Source organism: Microchirus variegatus (assembly GCF_963457635.1).
Source record: "Microchirus variegatus genome assembly, chromosome: 19".
Taxonomy (NCBI): Eukaryota; Metazoa; Chordata; class Actinopteri; order Pleuronectiformes; family Soleidae; genus Microchirus; species Microchirus variegatus.
Genome location: NC_139820.1, coordinates 310,547 through 325,000, shown reverse-complemented (window position 1 = coordinate 325,000; position 14,454 = coordinate 310,547). Strand labels below are relative to the sequence as shown.

Below are 14,454 nucleotides of genomic sequence, written 5' to 3'. Positions count from 1 at the left end.
CAGGTTCATTGACAATATATTTACAGTATATTTACAGTGTATTTGTGAGTATATTTACACTTTATTTGTGAGTATATTGATAGTATATTTTTGAGTATATTTACAGTGTATTTGTGAGTGTAGTTACAGTATATTTGTGAGTGTATTTACAGTATATTTGTGAGTATATTTATAGTTTATTTGTGAGTGTATGTACAGTATATGTACAGTGTATTTATGAGTGTATTTGTGAGTGTATTTTCGGTATATTTACAGTGTATTTGTGAGTGTATTTACAGTGTATTTGTGAGTGTATTTACGGTAAATTTACAGTGTATTTGTGAGTGTATTTACAGTGTATTTGTGAGTGTATTTACAGTGTATTTACGGTATATTTACATTGTATTTACAGTTTATCTGTGAGTGTATTTACAGTATATGTACAGTGTATTTACAGTGTATTTACAGTATATGTACAGTGTATTTACAGTATATTTACTGTGTATTTGTGAGTGTATTTACAGTATATGTACAGTGTATTTACAGTATATTTGTGAGTGTATTTACAGTATATTTGTGAGTATATTTACAGTGTATTTACAGTATGTCAGACCTTTGATGAGTCCCGAGAAGTGACCTGTGTGCAGTTTTATATCCTCATATATCAGGATAAAGACTGATTCACAGACCTCGTCTTGTCGGCCTAAAACGTCACCTTGACCCCGCCTCCTCTGTGTGGCTCCGCCCTCAGGTACCTACAGGAAGTGGGCTACACTGACACCATCCTGGATGTGAAGTCTCAGCGAGTGAGAGCGCTGCTGGGTCTGACCACAGGTCTGACCACAGGTCTGACCACAGACCTCAGACCAGCAGAGATCGGTCCAGAACACATGGTCAACGGCAGCGAAGCCTCGTCGCTGAAGGACCGCGGCGTGATCAGGTACCTCCTGACCTTCTGTTGACATCACCACCTTTATCTTCTTCTTCTTCTTCTTCTCGTCCTCACTTCCTGTTCACTTCCTGTTTCCTGTCAGTAAACCCGACATGTCTGACTCCGCCACCGTGATGGAGGCGTTCAAGTTCATCGAGAACGAAACCACGGAGTTCAGCGACGACGAGGACGAGGAGGAGGAGGAGGCGGAAGAGGAGGAGGAGAACAGCGAGGGGCGGGACAAGACCATCCTGGACACGTCCACGGTACACACACACACACACACACTCACTCAGAGGAGACGCAGTGAAAGACGTCTGTTGACGTTTGTCCTTTTTTAAACAGATGGTGAAGAAGAAACAGTTGTCGACGCCGTCTTCCACGACCTCTGACCTCAGTGATGACCCCGACACAGAAGAAGCTCTGAAGGTCTTTGACTTCTTAACTACGTCAGAGGACGTGGACGGATCAGCTGAGGACAGGAGTGGACAGGACAGTGGTGAGTGGACACTGTGTTTACACTATATTTACACTGTGTTTACACTATATTTACACTGTATTTACACTGTGTTTACAATATGTTTACACTATATTTACACTGTGTTTACACTATATTTACACTGTATTTACACTGTGTTTACAATATGTTTACATTATATTTACAGTATATTTACACTGTGTTTACAGTATATTTACACTGTATTTGTGAGTATATTTACACTGTGTTTACAGTATATTTACACTGTGTTTACAATATATTTACATTGTATTTACAGTGTATATACAGAGTATTTGCAGTATATTTGTGAGTTTATTTACAGTGTATGTACAGTATATTTGTGAGTATATTTACAGTATATTTGTAAGTATATTTACAGTATATTTGTAAGAATATTTCCAGTATATTTGTGAGTGTATTTACAGTGTATTTACAGTATATTTGTAAGTATATTTACAGTATATTTGTAAGAATATTGCCAGTATATTTGTGAGTATATTTCCAGTGTATTTCCAGTATATTTGTAAGTATATTTACAGTGCATTTACAGTATATTTGTAAGTATATTTACAGTATATTTGTGAGTGTATTTACAGTGCATTTACAGTGCATTTACAGTATATTTGTAAGTATATTTACAGTATATTTGTGAGTGTATTTACAGTGCATTTACAGTGTATTTACATTATATTTGTTAGTGTATTTACAGTATATTTGTGAGTATATTTCCAGTGTATTTCCAGTATATGTGTGAGTATATTTACAGTGGAGAGTGACTCTGTCTCCCCCTGCTGGTCAGTAGAGCAGCAGCAGTCTGAACTGTCCTGGGACGTGGACCAAGGACTAATCGCTCAGCTCAAGGAGGAGTACAGGAAGGAGCGCAAGGGCAAGAAGGGAGTGAAGAGTAAGACCTGACTCCTCCTCTGTCTCCTCTGACTCCTCCTCTCTCTCCTCTGACCTCCTCCTCCTCTGTCTCTTCATCTGACTCCTCCTCTTCCTCTGACTTCTTCTCTGTCTCTGACTCCTCCTCTGACTCCTCTGACTCCTCTGACTCCTCCTCTCTCTCCTCTGACTCCTCCTCCTCCTCCTCCTCAGGACCAAACCGCTCAAAGCTACAGGACATGCTAGCTACCCTGCGTGACGGCGAGGACCTCCCCTCCCTGCAGCCTCCCGTGACTCCGCCCACCTCCAGGCCCAGCGTCCCCAGGCTTGGCGGCGAGCAGGAGGCGGGACGCCCAGACGAAGGTAAGCTCCTCCTCCTGCTCCTCCCCCTCCTCCTCCTCCTCCTCCTCACCGTCCTCTTCATCCTTCTTCCGTGTCTCTACAGAGACGATGACCTTCCTTCCGTCTCCTGGAAAGTCCTTCGCCATCGGCCGCGTGGACGACGCCGTCTCCAACGAGCTCGGTCTGGGAGAACTGGCCGGACTGACGGTTGCTAACGAGGCCGACAGCCCCGCCTACGACGTGAGTCACGCGTCCACGCTCGTCCACGCTCGTCCTCGCTCGTCCTCGCTCGTCCTCGCTCGTCTTCCTCACCACCCGTTCTCCTTCTTCCTCCCGCAGATCGCCAACAGCCAGGACGTTCTGAGGAAAACCTGGAACCCCAAGTTCACGCTGCGGAGTCACTTTGACGCGGTGCGGAGTCTGGCCTTCCACCCCGTGGATCCGGTCCTGGTCACGGCCTCAGAGGACCACACCCTCAAACTGTGGAACCTGCAGAAGACCACGCCCACCAAGAAGTGAGAGACTGTTTGCGCGGCGCCGCGCGCTAACGTTTGCACGTGTCGTAGCGCTGTCTGACTGTGACCTTTGACCCTCCAGGTGTGCTGCGTTAGACGTCGAGCCCATCTACACATTCAGAGCTCACAGGTGAGAGTCTACGAAGTCTGTGAGAGTCTACGAAGTCTGTTTGAGTTTACGACGTCTGTGAGTGTTTACGAAGTCTGTGAGAGTCTATGAAGTCACTGAGAGTTTACGAAGTCTGTTTGAGTCTATGAAGTGTTAGAGTTTATGAAGTCTGTGAGGGTTTACGACGTCTGTGAGAGTTTACGAAGTCTGTGAGAGTTTACGAAGTCTGTTTGAGTCTACGAAGTCTGTGAGAGTTTACGACGTCTGTGAGAGTTTATGACGTCTGTGAGAGTCTACGAAGTCTGTGAGCGTTTACGAAGTCTGTTACGACGTCTGTTTGAGTCTACGAAGTCTGTGAGAGTTTACGAAGTCTGTTTGAGTCTAAGAAGTCTGTGAGTCTACGACGTCTGTGAGAGTTTAAGACGTCTGTGAGCGTTTACGAAGTCTGTTACGACGTCTGTTTGAGTCTACGACGTCTGTTACGACGTCTGTTAGCCTCCTCTGACTCCTCCTCCTCTGTCTCCTCCTCTTCCTCCTCTGACTCCTCCTCTTCTTCCTCTGTCTCCTCCTTTTCCTCCTCTTCCTATGACTCCTCCTCCTCTGTCTCCTCCTCTTCCTCCTCTGACTCCTCCTCTTCCTCTGACTCCTCCATCACTAAGTTACGATGTCTGATTGAGTCAAATCCAGCTTTTAAAACCATTCGTTTAGCCTTGAGTCAGTGACCCACAGTGACCACAGGAGGCAGCAGAGCTGACCTGATGTGTTGTGTGTGAGCAGCGGTGCTGTGCTCTGCGTCACCATGAGCTCCAGCGGCGAGCAGTGCTTCAGCGGCGGAGCAGACGGAACGCTTCAGAGCTGGAACACCCCCGACCCCAACATTGACCCCTACGACTCGTATGGTACGTTCCGGTTTCTGCGCGATCGAGCAGAAGAACCTGAACGTTTCCGCGGATCATAACGAGGTCCGTGTTTCTGTTGTTGCAGAGTCCTCCGTCCTGCGGGGGGCGCTGTGCGGTCACACAGACTGTGTGTGGGGCGTGGTCTACAGCGCGGCTCATCACCGCCTCCTCTCCTGCTCCGCCGATGGAACGGTGAGGCTGTGGGACGCCGCCGACGCCGCGCCGTGTCTCGCCATCTTTAACGAGCGAGGAGGTGAGGAGGGAGGGAGCGAGGGAAGGAGGGAGGGAACGAGGGTCAAAGGTCACAGTCTCCATTAACCAATAACTGATGGTCATGTCTCAGATCTGGGCGTCCCCACCGCCGTGGACCTGGTGAGCAGTGACCCCGCCCACATGGTCACGTCCTTCACCACCGGAGACATCGGCCTTTTCAACATGGAGACGCAGCAGCTCGTCCTCAGGCTGGACTCAGCCGGACCCCCGGGTAAATCATTGATAATCAATCAGTCATCGATAATTAATCGGTCATCAATAATCAGTCAATCATCAGTCATCGATAATGAATCATCAATAATCATTTATCAATAATCAATCAGTCATCGATAATCAATCATCGATAATCAATAATCAGTCATCGATAATCAATCAGTCATCAATAATCAATCATCAATAATCATTTATCAATAATTACTCATCAATAATCAGTCATCAATTATCAATCAGTCATCAATATTCAATTATCAGTCATCAATAATCAGTCATCAATAATCAGTCATCAATTATCAATCAGTCATCAATAATCAATCATCAGTCATCAATAATCAATGTCTGAAGAATGTTTGCTGCTTTGTTGCCATGACGACGTCTCATTCTTGTGACTCCGCCCCTCTCTCTCTCGTGGCCCCGCCCACACAGACGCCCCCTGCAGGATCAACAAAGTGCTGAGTCATCCCACGCTGCCAATCACCATCACAGCTCAGGAGGATCGACACATCCAGTTCTTCGACAACAACACAGGTCGCTAATGACCACGTAGCTAATAGAGTTAGCGATGCACGGTGTGGGCGGAGTTACGTAGAAAATTTGTGTTGAGTTGTGTTTTAGTGTGGACAGACAGAAAGTGAGACTTTTATTTTGAAAACTACAGGGTTGTGTTTTAGTGTGGACAGACAGAAAGTGACTTTTATTTTGAAAACTACAGGGTTGTGTTTTAGTGTGGACAGACAGAAAGTGAGACTTTTATTTTGAAAAGTAAGGGGTTGTGTTTAAGTGTAGACAGACAGAAAGTGACTTTTATTTTGAAAACTACAGGGTTGTGTTTTAGTGTGGACAGACAGAAAGTGAGACTTTTATTTTGAAAACTACAGGGTTGTGTTTTAGTGTGGACAGATGGAAACTGAGACATTTATTTTGAAATCTACCAAGTTCTATTTTAGTGTAGACAGACAGAAAGTGAAACTTTTATTTTGAAATCTATTGCATTGTGTTTTCGTGTGGACAGACAGTAAGTGATGCTTTTATTTTGAAAAGTACAGGGTTGTGTTTTAGTGTGCACAGACAGAAACTGAGACTTTTATTTTGAAATGTACAGGGTTGTGTTTTAGTGTGGACAGACGGAAACTGAGACTTTTATTTTGAAATCTACCAAGTTCTATTTTAGTGTAGACAGACAGAAAGTGAAACTTTTATTTTGAAATCTATTGCATTGTGTTTTCGTGTGGACAGACAGTAAGTGATGCTTTTATTTTGAAAAGTACAGGGTTGTGTTTTAGTGTGCACAGACAGAAACTGAGACTTTTATTTTGAAATGTACAGGGTTGTGTTTTAGTGTGGACAGACGGAAACTGAGACTTTTATTTTGAAATCTACCAAGTTCTGCTTTAGTGTGGACAGACAGAAAGTGAGACTTTTATTTTGAAATCTACCGCGTTGTGTTTTCGTGTGGACAGACAGAAACGGAGACTTATTTTGAAAAGTAAGGGGTTGTGTTTTCGTGTGGACAGACAGAAAGTGTTTTTTTTCACGTCGTTAACATTTTGCGATAATTATTTGACGTTTGACGAGCTAACAACCTTTCAAAATAAGAGCCTCACCGTTGGCTGTGTGCAGGTAAACGGATCCACTCGATGGTCGCTCACCTGGACGCCGTGACGAGTCTCGCCGTGGATCCAAACGGACTGTACCTCATGTCAGGAAGTAAGTGTTTGGCCACAGGCCACGCCCCCCCCCCCGACACACCCACTCACGTACGCCCTCTCATGGCTGACTCCGCCCCCTCACCCTCAGGTCACGACTGCTCCGTGCGTCTGTGGAACATGGAAACAAAGACGTGCATCCAGGAGTTCACCGCCCACAGGAAGAAGTTTGACGAGTCCATCCACGACGTGGCGTTCCACCCGACGCGCTGCTACATCGGCAGCGCCGGGGCCGACGCCCTCGCCAAGGTCTTCGTATGACCGCGGGAGGAGGCGGAGCTTGTGACCTCTTGGACTCCGGCTGGTCTGGGTCCTGACCCCTCCCCCTCCCTCCTCGGTGTCTGTCGTGTTGCTTTGAAATGTGCCTTTAAATTATTATTTTAAAAAAACTTGACCTTCAGGAGGTCAAAGGTCATGACCTGAGGGTCACAAACATGTGACGACGTTTATTTTGAAATCAGCTTTTTTAAAACTCATCACGGTTGCTATGGTAACAACACGGTTACCAAAATGCTGCTGGTCATACGCCAAAACTGGGACTTTATTTTGAAAACTTCTGTTGTAGTGTGGACGGATAGAAACTGAAACTTTTATTTTGAAAACTACATGGTTGTTTTAACATGGACAAAGCAAAACTGAGACTTTTATTTTGAAAACTACAGGGTTGTGTTTTAGGGTGGACAGACAGAAACTAAGACTTTTATTTTGAAAACTACATGGTTTTAAGATGGACAAAGCAAAACTGAGACTTTTATTTTGAAAACTCCAGGGTTGTTTTTTTTTAGCATGGACAGACTGAAACTGAGACTTTTATTTTGAAAACTTGTGTTTTAGGGCGGACAGACAGAAACTAAGACTTATTTTGAAAACTACATGGTTGTTTGAACATGGACAAAGCAAAACAGACTTATTTTGAAAACTACAGGGTTGTTTTTTTTTGCATGGACAGACTGAAACTGAGACTTTTATTTTGAAAACTACAGGGTTGTTTTAACATGGACGAAGCAAAACTGAGACATTTATTTTGAAAACTACAGGGTTGTTTTAACATGGACAAAGCAAAAATTAGACTTTTATTTTGAAAACTACAGGGTTGTTTTTTTTAGCGTGGACAGACAGAAACTGGGACTTTTATTTTGAAAACTGTGGGGTCGTGTTTTAGTGTGGACAAACAGAACATTTTTATCTTGAAAACTACAGGGTTGTGTTTTAACGTGGACAGACTGAAACTGAGACTTTTATTTTGAAAACGACACAGTTGTTTTAGTGTGGACAGACTGGGACTTTTATTTTGAAAACTACAGGGTTGCGTTTTATCGCGGACGAACAGAAACTGCATCATGTGGACGGAGTTTATTTCTAAAGTGAAACCATGTGGGCGGGGCTTAAGGCGGGTGAAGGCGAGACCGAGCCCACTGAGCTTTGATTGGTTTTCAGAAGAAAAAATTTGTATGCGTAAAACATTCGTAAGTGAAACATGCTAACGTTAGCCGACATGTGACGTCATGGTGTCATGTGATCATCGAACAAAGAGATATTTACGTTGTTTCTTCTTAAATATTTGGTGCCATTTTTTTTCTTTAAAAACGACACAAATTGAAGCCAAAACGTTCAAACGACAAAACCCAACGGATGCTAATGCTAATTAGCTCCTTCTGTTGTGTCGCAACACGGCTGCTCCTGCGTGAACGTCGTGTTTTGTGCTGTATTTTAACAACTTTATTTAAAGACATGTTTGGTGACTATATTTTCGTACATTTTCTTGAAACGCGACGTTTTCTGCTGCTGTTGTGAGACGCGCGTTCTAACTCCGCCTCTTTTCTGCTTTATCCGATTTATTTTATATATCGTTTGTTTTTACCGTACGATCATCTCGCGCAGCTGTTTCCTGTCGGGGAAAAAGTTCACTCACGAAAATGTAAAGAAAAAAAAAAAGTTTGTACAGTTTTTAGATTTTAACGCAGATCTATTTATTAACGTGGGGTAAAGGGAGCGTACGTGTAAAACTGCGATGTGAAAGTTTGTGATTTTGTCGCCGCCTTCAGCTCGTAAACTTGTGTTTTACGACGAAATACGAATTATGCTAATGTTTATAACTCGAGAGAACACCCGATGCTAGGCCGCGGCAGCTAGCTCATGATAGCATTAACGTAACACAAAGAACAAATATCTGACGTCAAAACCCGAATTATGAGTTTCAGGTGATTAGAGCTAGCTTTGATCGTGATCGCGACTTTGTTTTTTTATAAATAAATATTTATATTTGTGCACAGACACCAGTAGGGGGCACTACACACACACACATATTTGATAGCTTGGAATTACATGATGATTAAATGATTCCGAACTCTGTACGACTAAAGTTGCGTCGTAAAAACCTTCATTTTGAGGCGTCACGTCGACTCATTTGACAAAAAAATTGTCAGTAAAAATGAAAAAAAAAACGTACGATGAGTCGACATGTTTTCGTACAAATGCGTCAATGTCGACGGATTTCGGGATTTTTTTTTTATTTCTGCGTTTCTCTATGAAATGATAAACTTTAATCGAATGCTAAACTAATTATCGTGACCGAAGTCACGCGACACAACTGCGTCATTTAGAACGACGACGAAGCCGTTACCGCGGAAACATCGACGCTCGCGTTTCTCATATTTGTATTTATGTGTTTGAGGTTCGACTGTAAATGATGCTGATGGTTGTTGTTGTTGTTGTTGTTATTGTACAGTGAAATGTTTTCAGAGAATTTAGAAGCTGATTTGTACATAAAGAAACTTTTTTTTTTTTTTTTTATCTTTTTAGTTTGAAAATGGGAGGTTTATCAATAACAATAAAGGAATATGTTGTATATCAGGGTGAGTCATTTTAATTTAAAATATTATAATAGAGTCAACATTCATTCATGTTTATTATTACTGTATATTTATTTATATATAAGTAATGAAACTTGTGTAAATAACGTCAAAATAAACGAGGAAAAGTGAAATGATTTTCAGTAGAATTAACGCTGCAGTTCCCCACTGTGTCCACCAGGAGGCGGTGCTGTGCCTTCAGTGATCATCATCAGCAGCAGCAGAAGAAGAACGAGTACAGTGGAGTAAACAGAGTGAATTGTCGCAGGTTTGTTGAACAACTTCAGTAAAAACACGTGACTGTGATGAAAAGACACGGATTCAAACTCGTTTTCACGTCGCACGAGTGAGTTTTTACCGCGAGCGCAACAAAGATGGCGGACACTTCCGCTCCGAAACCGCTCACTTTAGTTTGGAAACTAGCTAGCATAACATGCTACGGTTAGCGACGGGCGTCCCCCGGTGTTTGCGTCGCATTTCCGCTCTTCTCGTGCGCTTAACTCCTCGCGGGGTGGCGACGTCGTGTCGGTACGTTGGTGACGTCATGTCGGTGCGGTTCCTCGGTGCCAAGAATCGCGTGTCGTTAGCTGTTAGCCGACGAGAGCTAACCCTGTCACATCCTTCCTGTTCCGTTTACTGAGGAAGTCGAAACCTTAGGGTGACGTCACTTTAGCCTAGCGCTAGCCGACACGTGACATCGTATATGACGTCATGTGGTCATGACGTTAGCTTTTCTGTTTCTTCTTAAATATTTATTGAAAACAACACAAAAACCGGACCGTGGACATGGAGCTAACATGTCGTATTTACCGTTGTATTTTGACTTTTTGTAAAGATTTATTTTGTGTCGATATTTTTCGTACGCTGTTGTTGTGAACGCGAGTTTTCTTATTATATAACAGCGAAAACATCAGTGTTTGTAAGAGTTCGTGTCAATATTCCGACTTCTGAAAACATTTGGAACTAGATGCTCCACGGCGAAGCAACATTTTGGCTAAAAGTAGCAGTGTTTGTTGCGTGGCAGCCATCTTGGATCCCATGTCGAGGTTGTTACGGTTGCTCAGAAATTTTTCGTGTCCGTCTACTTTGTACGAAGTAAAGCATAAATTCCGACTTCCAACGTTAACTGGAACACCGTCTCTCTCTCTCTCAGCCATGTCACTCTCCTCGGTCTGACGTCATCACAAAATGGCCGCCCAGCTGTTCGCTGCTAGCAAGCCGCCTCCTCCTGCCTCCGGCTGCAGTACCACGTCTGTCCAGCAGGAAGAGCAGCAGAACGTGACCAACAACAACAACATCGTTGGCGCACGGAGCTGCTGCAACTGGCAGGGACTGTACCCGAGCATCAGAGAGAGGTGAGAGGTCAGAGGTCAAACCACAGCCGACAGGCTCTGCACCCGGTGGCCACAGGTCGTAACTTCACCCTGAAGCCTCAAATATCATCATTTTACTGATGCTACGTTCATATAGAGCTGTTAGCATGGAAGCATTTTTATGTTAGCCAGTCAAGTCATAATAGAAACAAATTAAAGCTAACAGGCTGACAGAAAATGCTACCATGCTAACAAGAAATGCTTTCATACTAACTGAAATGAAGGGCTAACAGGCTGACGGAAGATGCTACCATGCTAGTTGTTTGTCTCTGTGTCGTCGTCATAGAAACTCCGTCATGTTCAACAATGAGATGATGGCAGACGTGCACTTCGTGGTCGGACCACCGGGCGGAACGCAGCGACTTCCAGGACACAAGGTAAACGTCATTGTGGAGCGTTTGTTTGTACACAGCAAGAGAGCAGGGGCGGGCGGAGACAAGAGGCTGTTTGCAGTACTCCCTGCCAATATTGCTAGGTTAACTACTCTCATGGGTTTAATGCTAAGCTAACTACTCCACTTTGGCTAATGCTAGGCTAAATATACGCTCAGCTAGCTATTATCTTGGGGATAGCTAAATACTCCACTAAGCTGCCTAATCACCTGAGGCTAATGCTAAGCTAAAGTAAACACATCACACTATTCTTTTAAATCAAGTTCAAATATTTGTCACCATGTGACTGAAGTGATACATCGTAACGTTAGCGTGCTGCGTTGAGAGCGATAGCATGCTAGCTCACTGTACACACAACTCTCCTCTGACTTTTCACCGTTTGTTTACACTGCCACCTGCAGGACGAGTAACGACTGACTCTTCTCTTTTTCATGGCTCAAAAATGTTAGCATCACGTAGCTCAGTGAGTTGCTCAAGAGTTTTTTTGTCTGTGACGTTAAATCTGTCCTCTGGTGGCGTCCATCTTGTCTCTGTCAGTACGTCCTGGCCGTGGGCAGCTCCGTCTTCCACGCCATGTTTTATGGAGAACTGGCCGAAGATCAGGACGAGATCAGGATCCCTGACGTGGAGCCGCCGTCATTCCTCGCCATGATGAAGTACGTCCACCTGTCATTTACGTCACGCTACGTCAAACTTTCACTCACTCATTCATTCACTCACTCATTCATTCACTCACTCATTTATTAATTCGTTCACTCACTCATTCATTCGTTCACTCACTCATTTATTAATTCGTTCACTCACTCATTCATTCACTGGTTCATTCATTTGTTCACTCATTCGTTCACTCACTCATTCATTTGTTCACTCACTCATTCATTCATTCGTTCACTCACTCATTCATTCACTCGTTCATTCATTTGTTAACACACTCATTTTTTCATTCGTTCACCCGTTCATTCGTTCACTCATTCATTCGTTCGTTCACTCACTCATTCATTCACTGGTTCATTAATTTGTTCACTCGCTCACTCATTAATTCACTTCTTCATGCGTTCACTTACTCACTCATTAATTCACTCCTTCATTCGTTCACTTACTTATTCATTCACTCACTCATTTATTCACTCATTCATTCACTCGTTCATTAATTCGTTCACTCACTCACTCATTCGTTCACTCACTCATTCATTCACTCATTCATTTGTTCACTCACTCATTCGTTCACTCACTCATTCATTCACTCGTTCATTCATCCGTTCACTGGTTCATTAATTTGCTCACTCGTTCACTCATTCATTCACTCCATCATTCAATCATTCGCTCATTCGTTCACTCACTCATTTATTCACTCATTCATTCATTTGTTCACTCATTCACTCGTTTATTCGTTCACTCACTCGCTCATTCGTTCACTCCTTCACTGGCTCATTCATTCATTCACTCGTTCATTCTTTCATTTACTGTCAGTTAAGTCTAACTCCTCCCTGACGTTGTTCCTCTTCTTCTTCTTCAGGTACATCTACTGTGATGAGATAGATCTCTGCGCTGACACAGTTCTTGCTACACTTTACGCAGCTAAAAAGTACATCGTTCCTCACTTGGCTCGAGCCTGCGTTAACTTCCTGGAGACGAGTCTTAGTGCTAAGAACGCCTGTGTGCTGCTGTCACAGAGCTGCTTGTTTGAAGAGCCAGACCTGACGCAGCGATGCTGGGAGGTGATCGACGCTCAGGCCGAGCTCGCTCTTCGCTCCGAGGGATTCTGCGACATCGACGTCCAGACGCTGGAGAGCATCCTGCGCCGCGAGACGCTCAACGCCAAAGAGACGGTGGTGTTTGAGGCGGCGCTGAACTGGGCCGAGGCCGAGTGCCAGCGCCAGGATCTGGCCGCGACCATGGAGAACCGGCGGCTGGTGCTGGGGAAGGCCGTCTACCTGATCCGCATCCCCGCCATGACGCTGGAGGACTTCGCTGACGGCGCGGCGCAGTCCGGCGTGCTCACGCTCAACGAGACCAACGACATGTTCCTGTGGTTCACCGCCGCCAACAAACCCCAGCTCTTGTTCTGCAGCAAACCTCGCAAAGGCCTGGCGCCGCAGCGCTGCCACAGGTTCCAGTCGTGCGCCTACCGGAGCAACCAGTGGCGTTACCGCGGACGCTGCGACAGCATCCAGTTCGCCGTGGACAAGCGCGTCTTCATCGCCGGCTTCGGCCTCTACGGCTCCAGCTGCGGCTCGGCCGAGTACAGCGCCAAGATTGAGCTGAAGCGTCAGGGCGTGGCCACGGCGCAGAGGGTCATCAAGTACTTCTCTGACGGCTCCAGCAGCACCTTCGCCGTGTGGTTCGATCACCCGGTTCAGATCGAGCCGGACACGTTCTACACGGCCAGCGTCGTCCTGGACGGGAACGAGCTGAGCTACTTTGGTCAAGAGGGAATGACTGAGGTTCTGAGCGGGAAAGTTACCTTTCAGTTCCAGTGTTCGTCAGACAGCACCAACGGAACCGGAGTCCAGGGAGGACAGATCCCAGAGCTCATCTTCTACTCATGACCACAGCGCCACCAAGAGTCCAGCGCCACAGGAAGATTAGGTTCAGGAAGGGGGCGGGGCATCCCCGCGTCATCGCCAACACTCCGCGCCAGCGAACGGCAGCTACGACGTTCTGATCTGTACGAACTGTACGAACACGCTCCGTGAAGCACAGCACTCTCCAGTCCAGTTGGTGGCGCTGTCGCAGCGCAGATAGTAAGTCGAGAGCGTTTCGCAATAATATTTCACGCTAACAAACAACCCACTTGATTTATTTTGAAGCACCACAAGGGGGAGCTCCACGACATCCGATTTAAGAAGTGTTTACACACAAATATAATTTGTTAACGACGTCTCCACCCGTTTACGATTAAAGCACATTTTTACGATTATTGCAATAATAAGGTGCAGTAGTAGGAAAAGCGTTATCGTATGGAATATTTATCCAATGCTACACCTGGATGATCGCCCCCTGGTGGCCGATTGGATCATTGATGAGCAGATGTCGTCGTGACTTAGCTGTTCTCTGAGGCTCCTCCTCCTTCTGCCTTACAGACACTCCCAGTGCATCATGGGTAATGAAGCAGCCAAAGCTTTGGCGTTTTCCACTTCCTGTGGCGCTGTGATTTCTCGTTAAATGTTTTATTTCCGACAAACAAAACACTGCTCCAGCACTTCCTGTGCTTTTATTTTGAAAAGAGGTCGTCTATTTCCCTTTTCTGTTACCGTTTCCTGTTTTTTTTTTTTTACCAGTTTCTGTTGAATTTGCTGTCAATCAGTGGCCTTATGAACACATGAATTAAAATACATTTATAGAATCAGTCTGTGAACTTTGTTTAATATATGTTTGTATATAAATATCATTGCAGAATGATATTTTACTATATATGAATATATATATATGTATGAGCGAGTGCAGGAGTTGTCCAGCAGGTGGCGGTGTTGCCCCACAGTTCCA

General features: G+C 44.8%; 2 protein-coding genes across 3 annotated transcripts in view; both read left to right on the top strand.

Moving 5' to 3' along the window:
• Positions 1-9,136, top strand: part of strn (striatin, calmodulin binding protein) — a 15,609-nt gene extending 6,473 nt beyond the window's left edge. For both annotated transcript variants that reach the window (XM_083905872.1, XM_083905873.1), the window contains 14 exons: positions 731-919; positions 1,014-1,176; positions 1,256-1,409; positions 2,212-2,313; positions 2,505-2,654; positions 2,737-2,873; positions 2,973-3,148; positions 3,231-3,278; positions 4,035-4,156; positions 4,242-4,409; positions 4,500-4,640; positions 5,072-5,173; positions 6,266-6,352; positions 6,443-9,136. In XM_083905872.1, the coding sequence (XP_083761998.1) occupies positions 731-919; positions 1,014-1,176; positions 1,256-1,409; positions 2,212-2,313; positions 2,505-2,654; positions 2,737-2,873; positions 2,973-3,148; positions 3,231-3,278; positions 4,035-4,156; positions 4,242-4,409; positions 4,500-4,640; positions 5,072-5,173; positions 6,266-6,352; positions 6,443-6,612 (1,909 nt within the window). In that variant the 3' untranslated portion in view covers positions 6,613-9,136. The remainder of the gene's footprint in view (positions 1-730; positions 920-1,013; positions 1,177-1,255; positions 1,410-2,211; positions 2,314-2,504; positions 2,655-2,736; positions 2,874-2,972; positions 3,149-3,230; positions 3,279-4,034; positions 4,157-4,241; positions 4,410-4,499; positions 4,641-5,071; positions 5,174-6,265; positions 6,353-6,442) is intronic.
• A 235-nt stretch (positions 9,137-9,371) lies between these two features.
• Positions 9,372-14,017, top strand: LOC310940858 (BTB/POZ domain-containing protein 3-like). Its single transcript, XM_083905889.1, has 5 exons — positions 9,372-9,471; positions 10,357-10,558; positions 10,863-10,953; positions 11,506-11,624; positions 12,485-14,017. Exons 2-5 carry the CDS (start codon positions 10,392-10,394, stop codon positions 13,515-13,517), a joined length of 1,410 nt encoding a protein of 469 aa, XP_083762015.1. The 5' UTR covers positions 9,372-9,471; positions 10,357-10,391; the 3' UTR covers positions 13,518-14,017.
• The last annotated feature ends 437 nt before the right edge of the window (positions 14,018-14,454 follow it).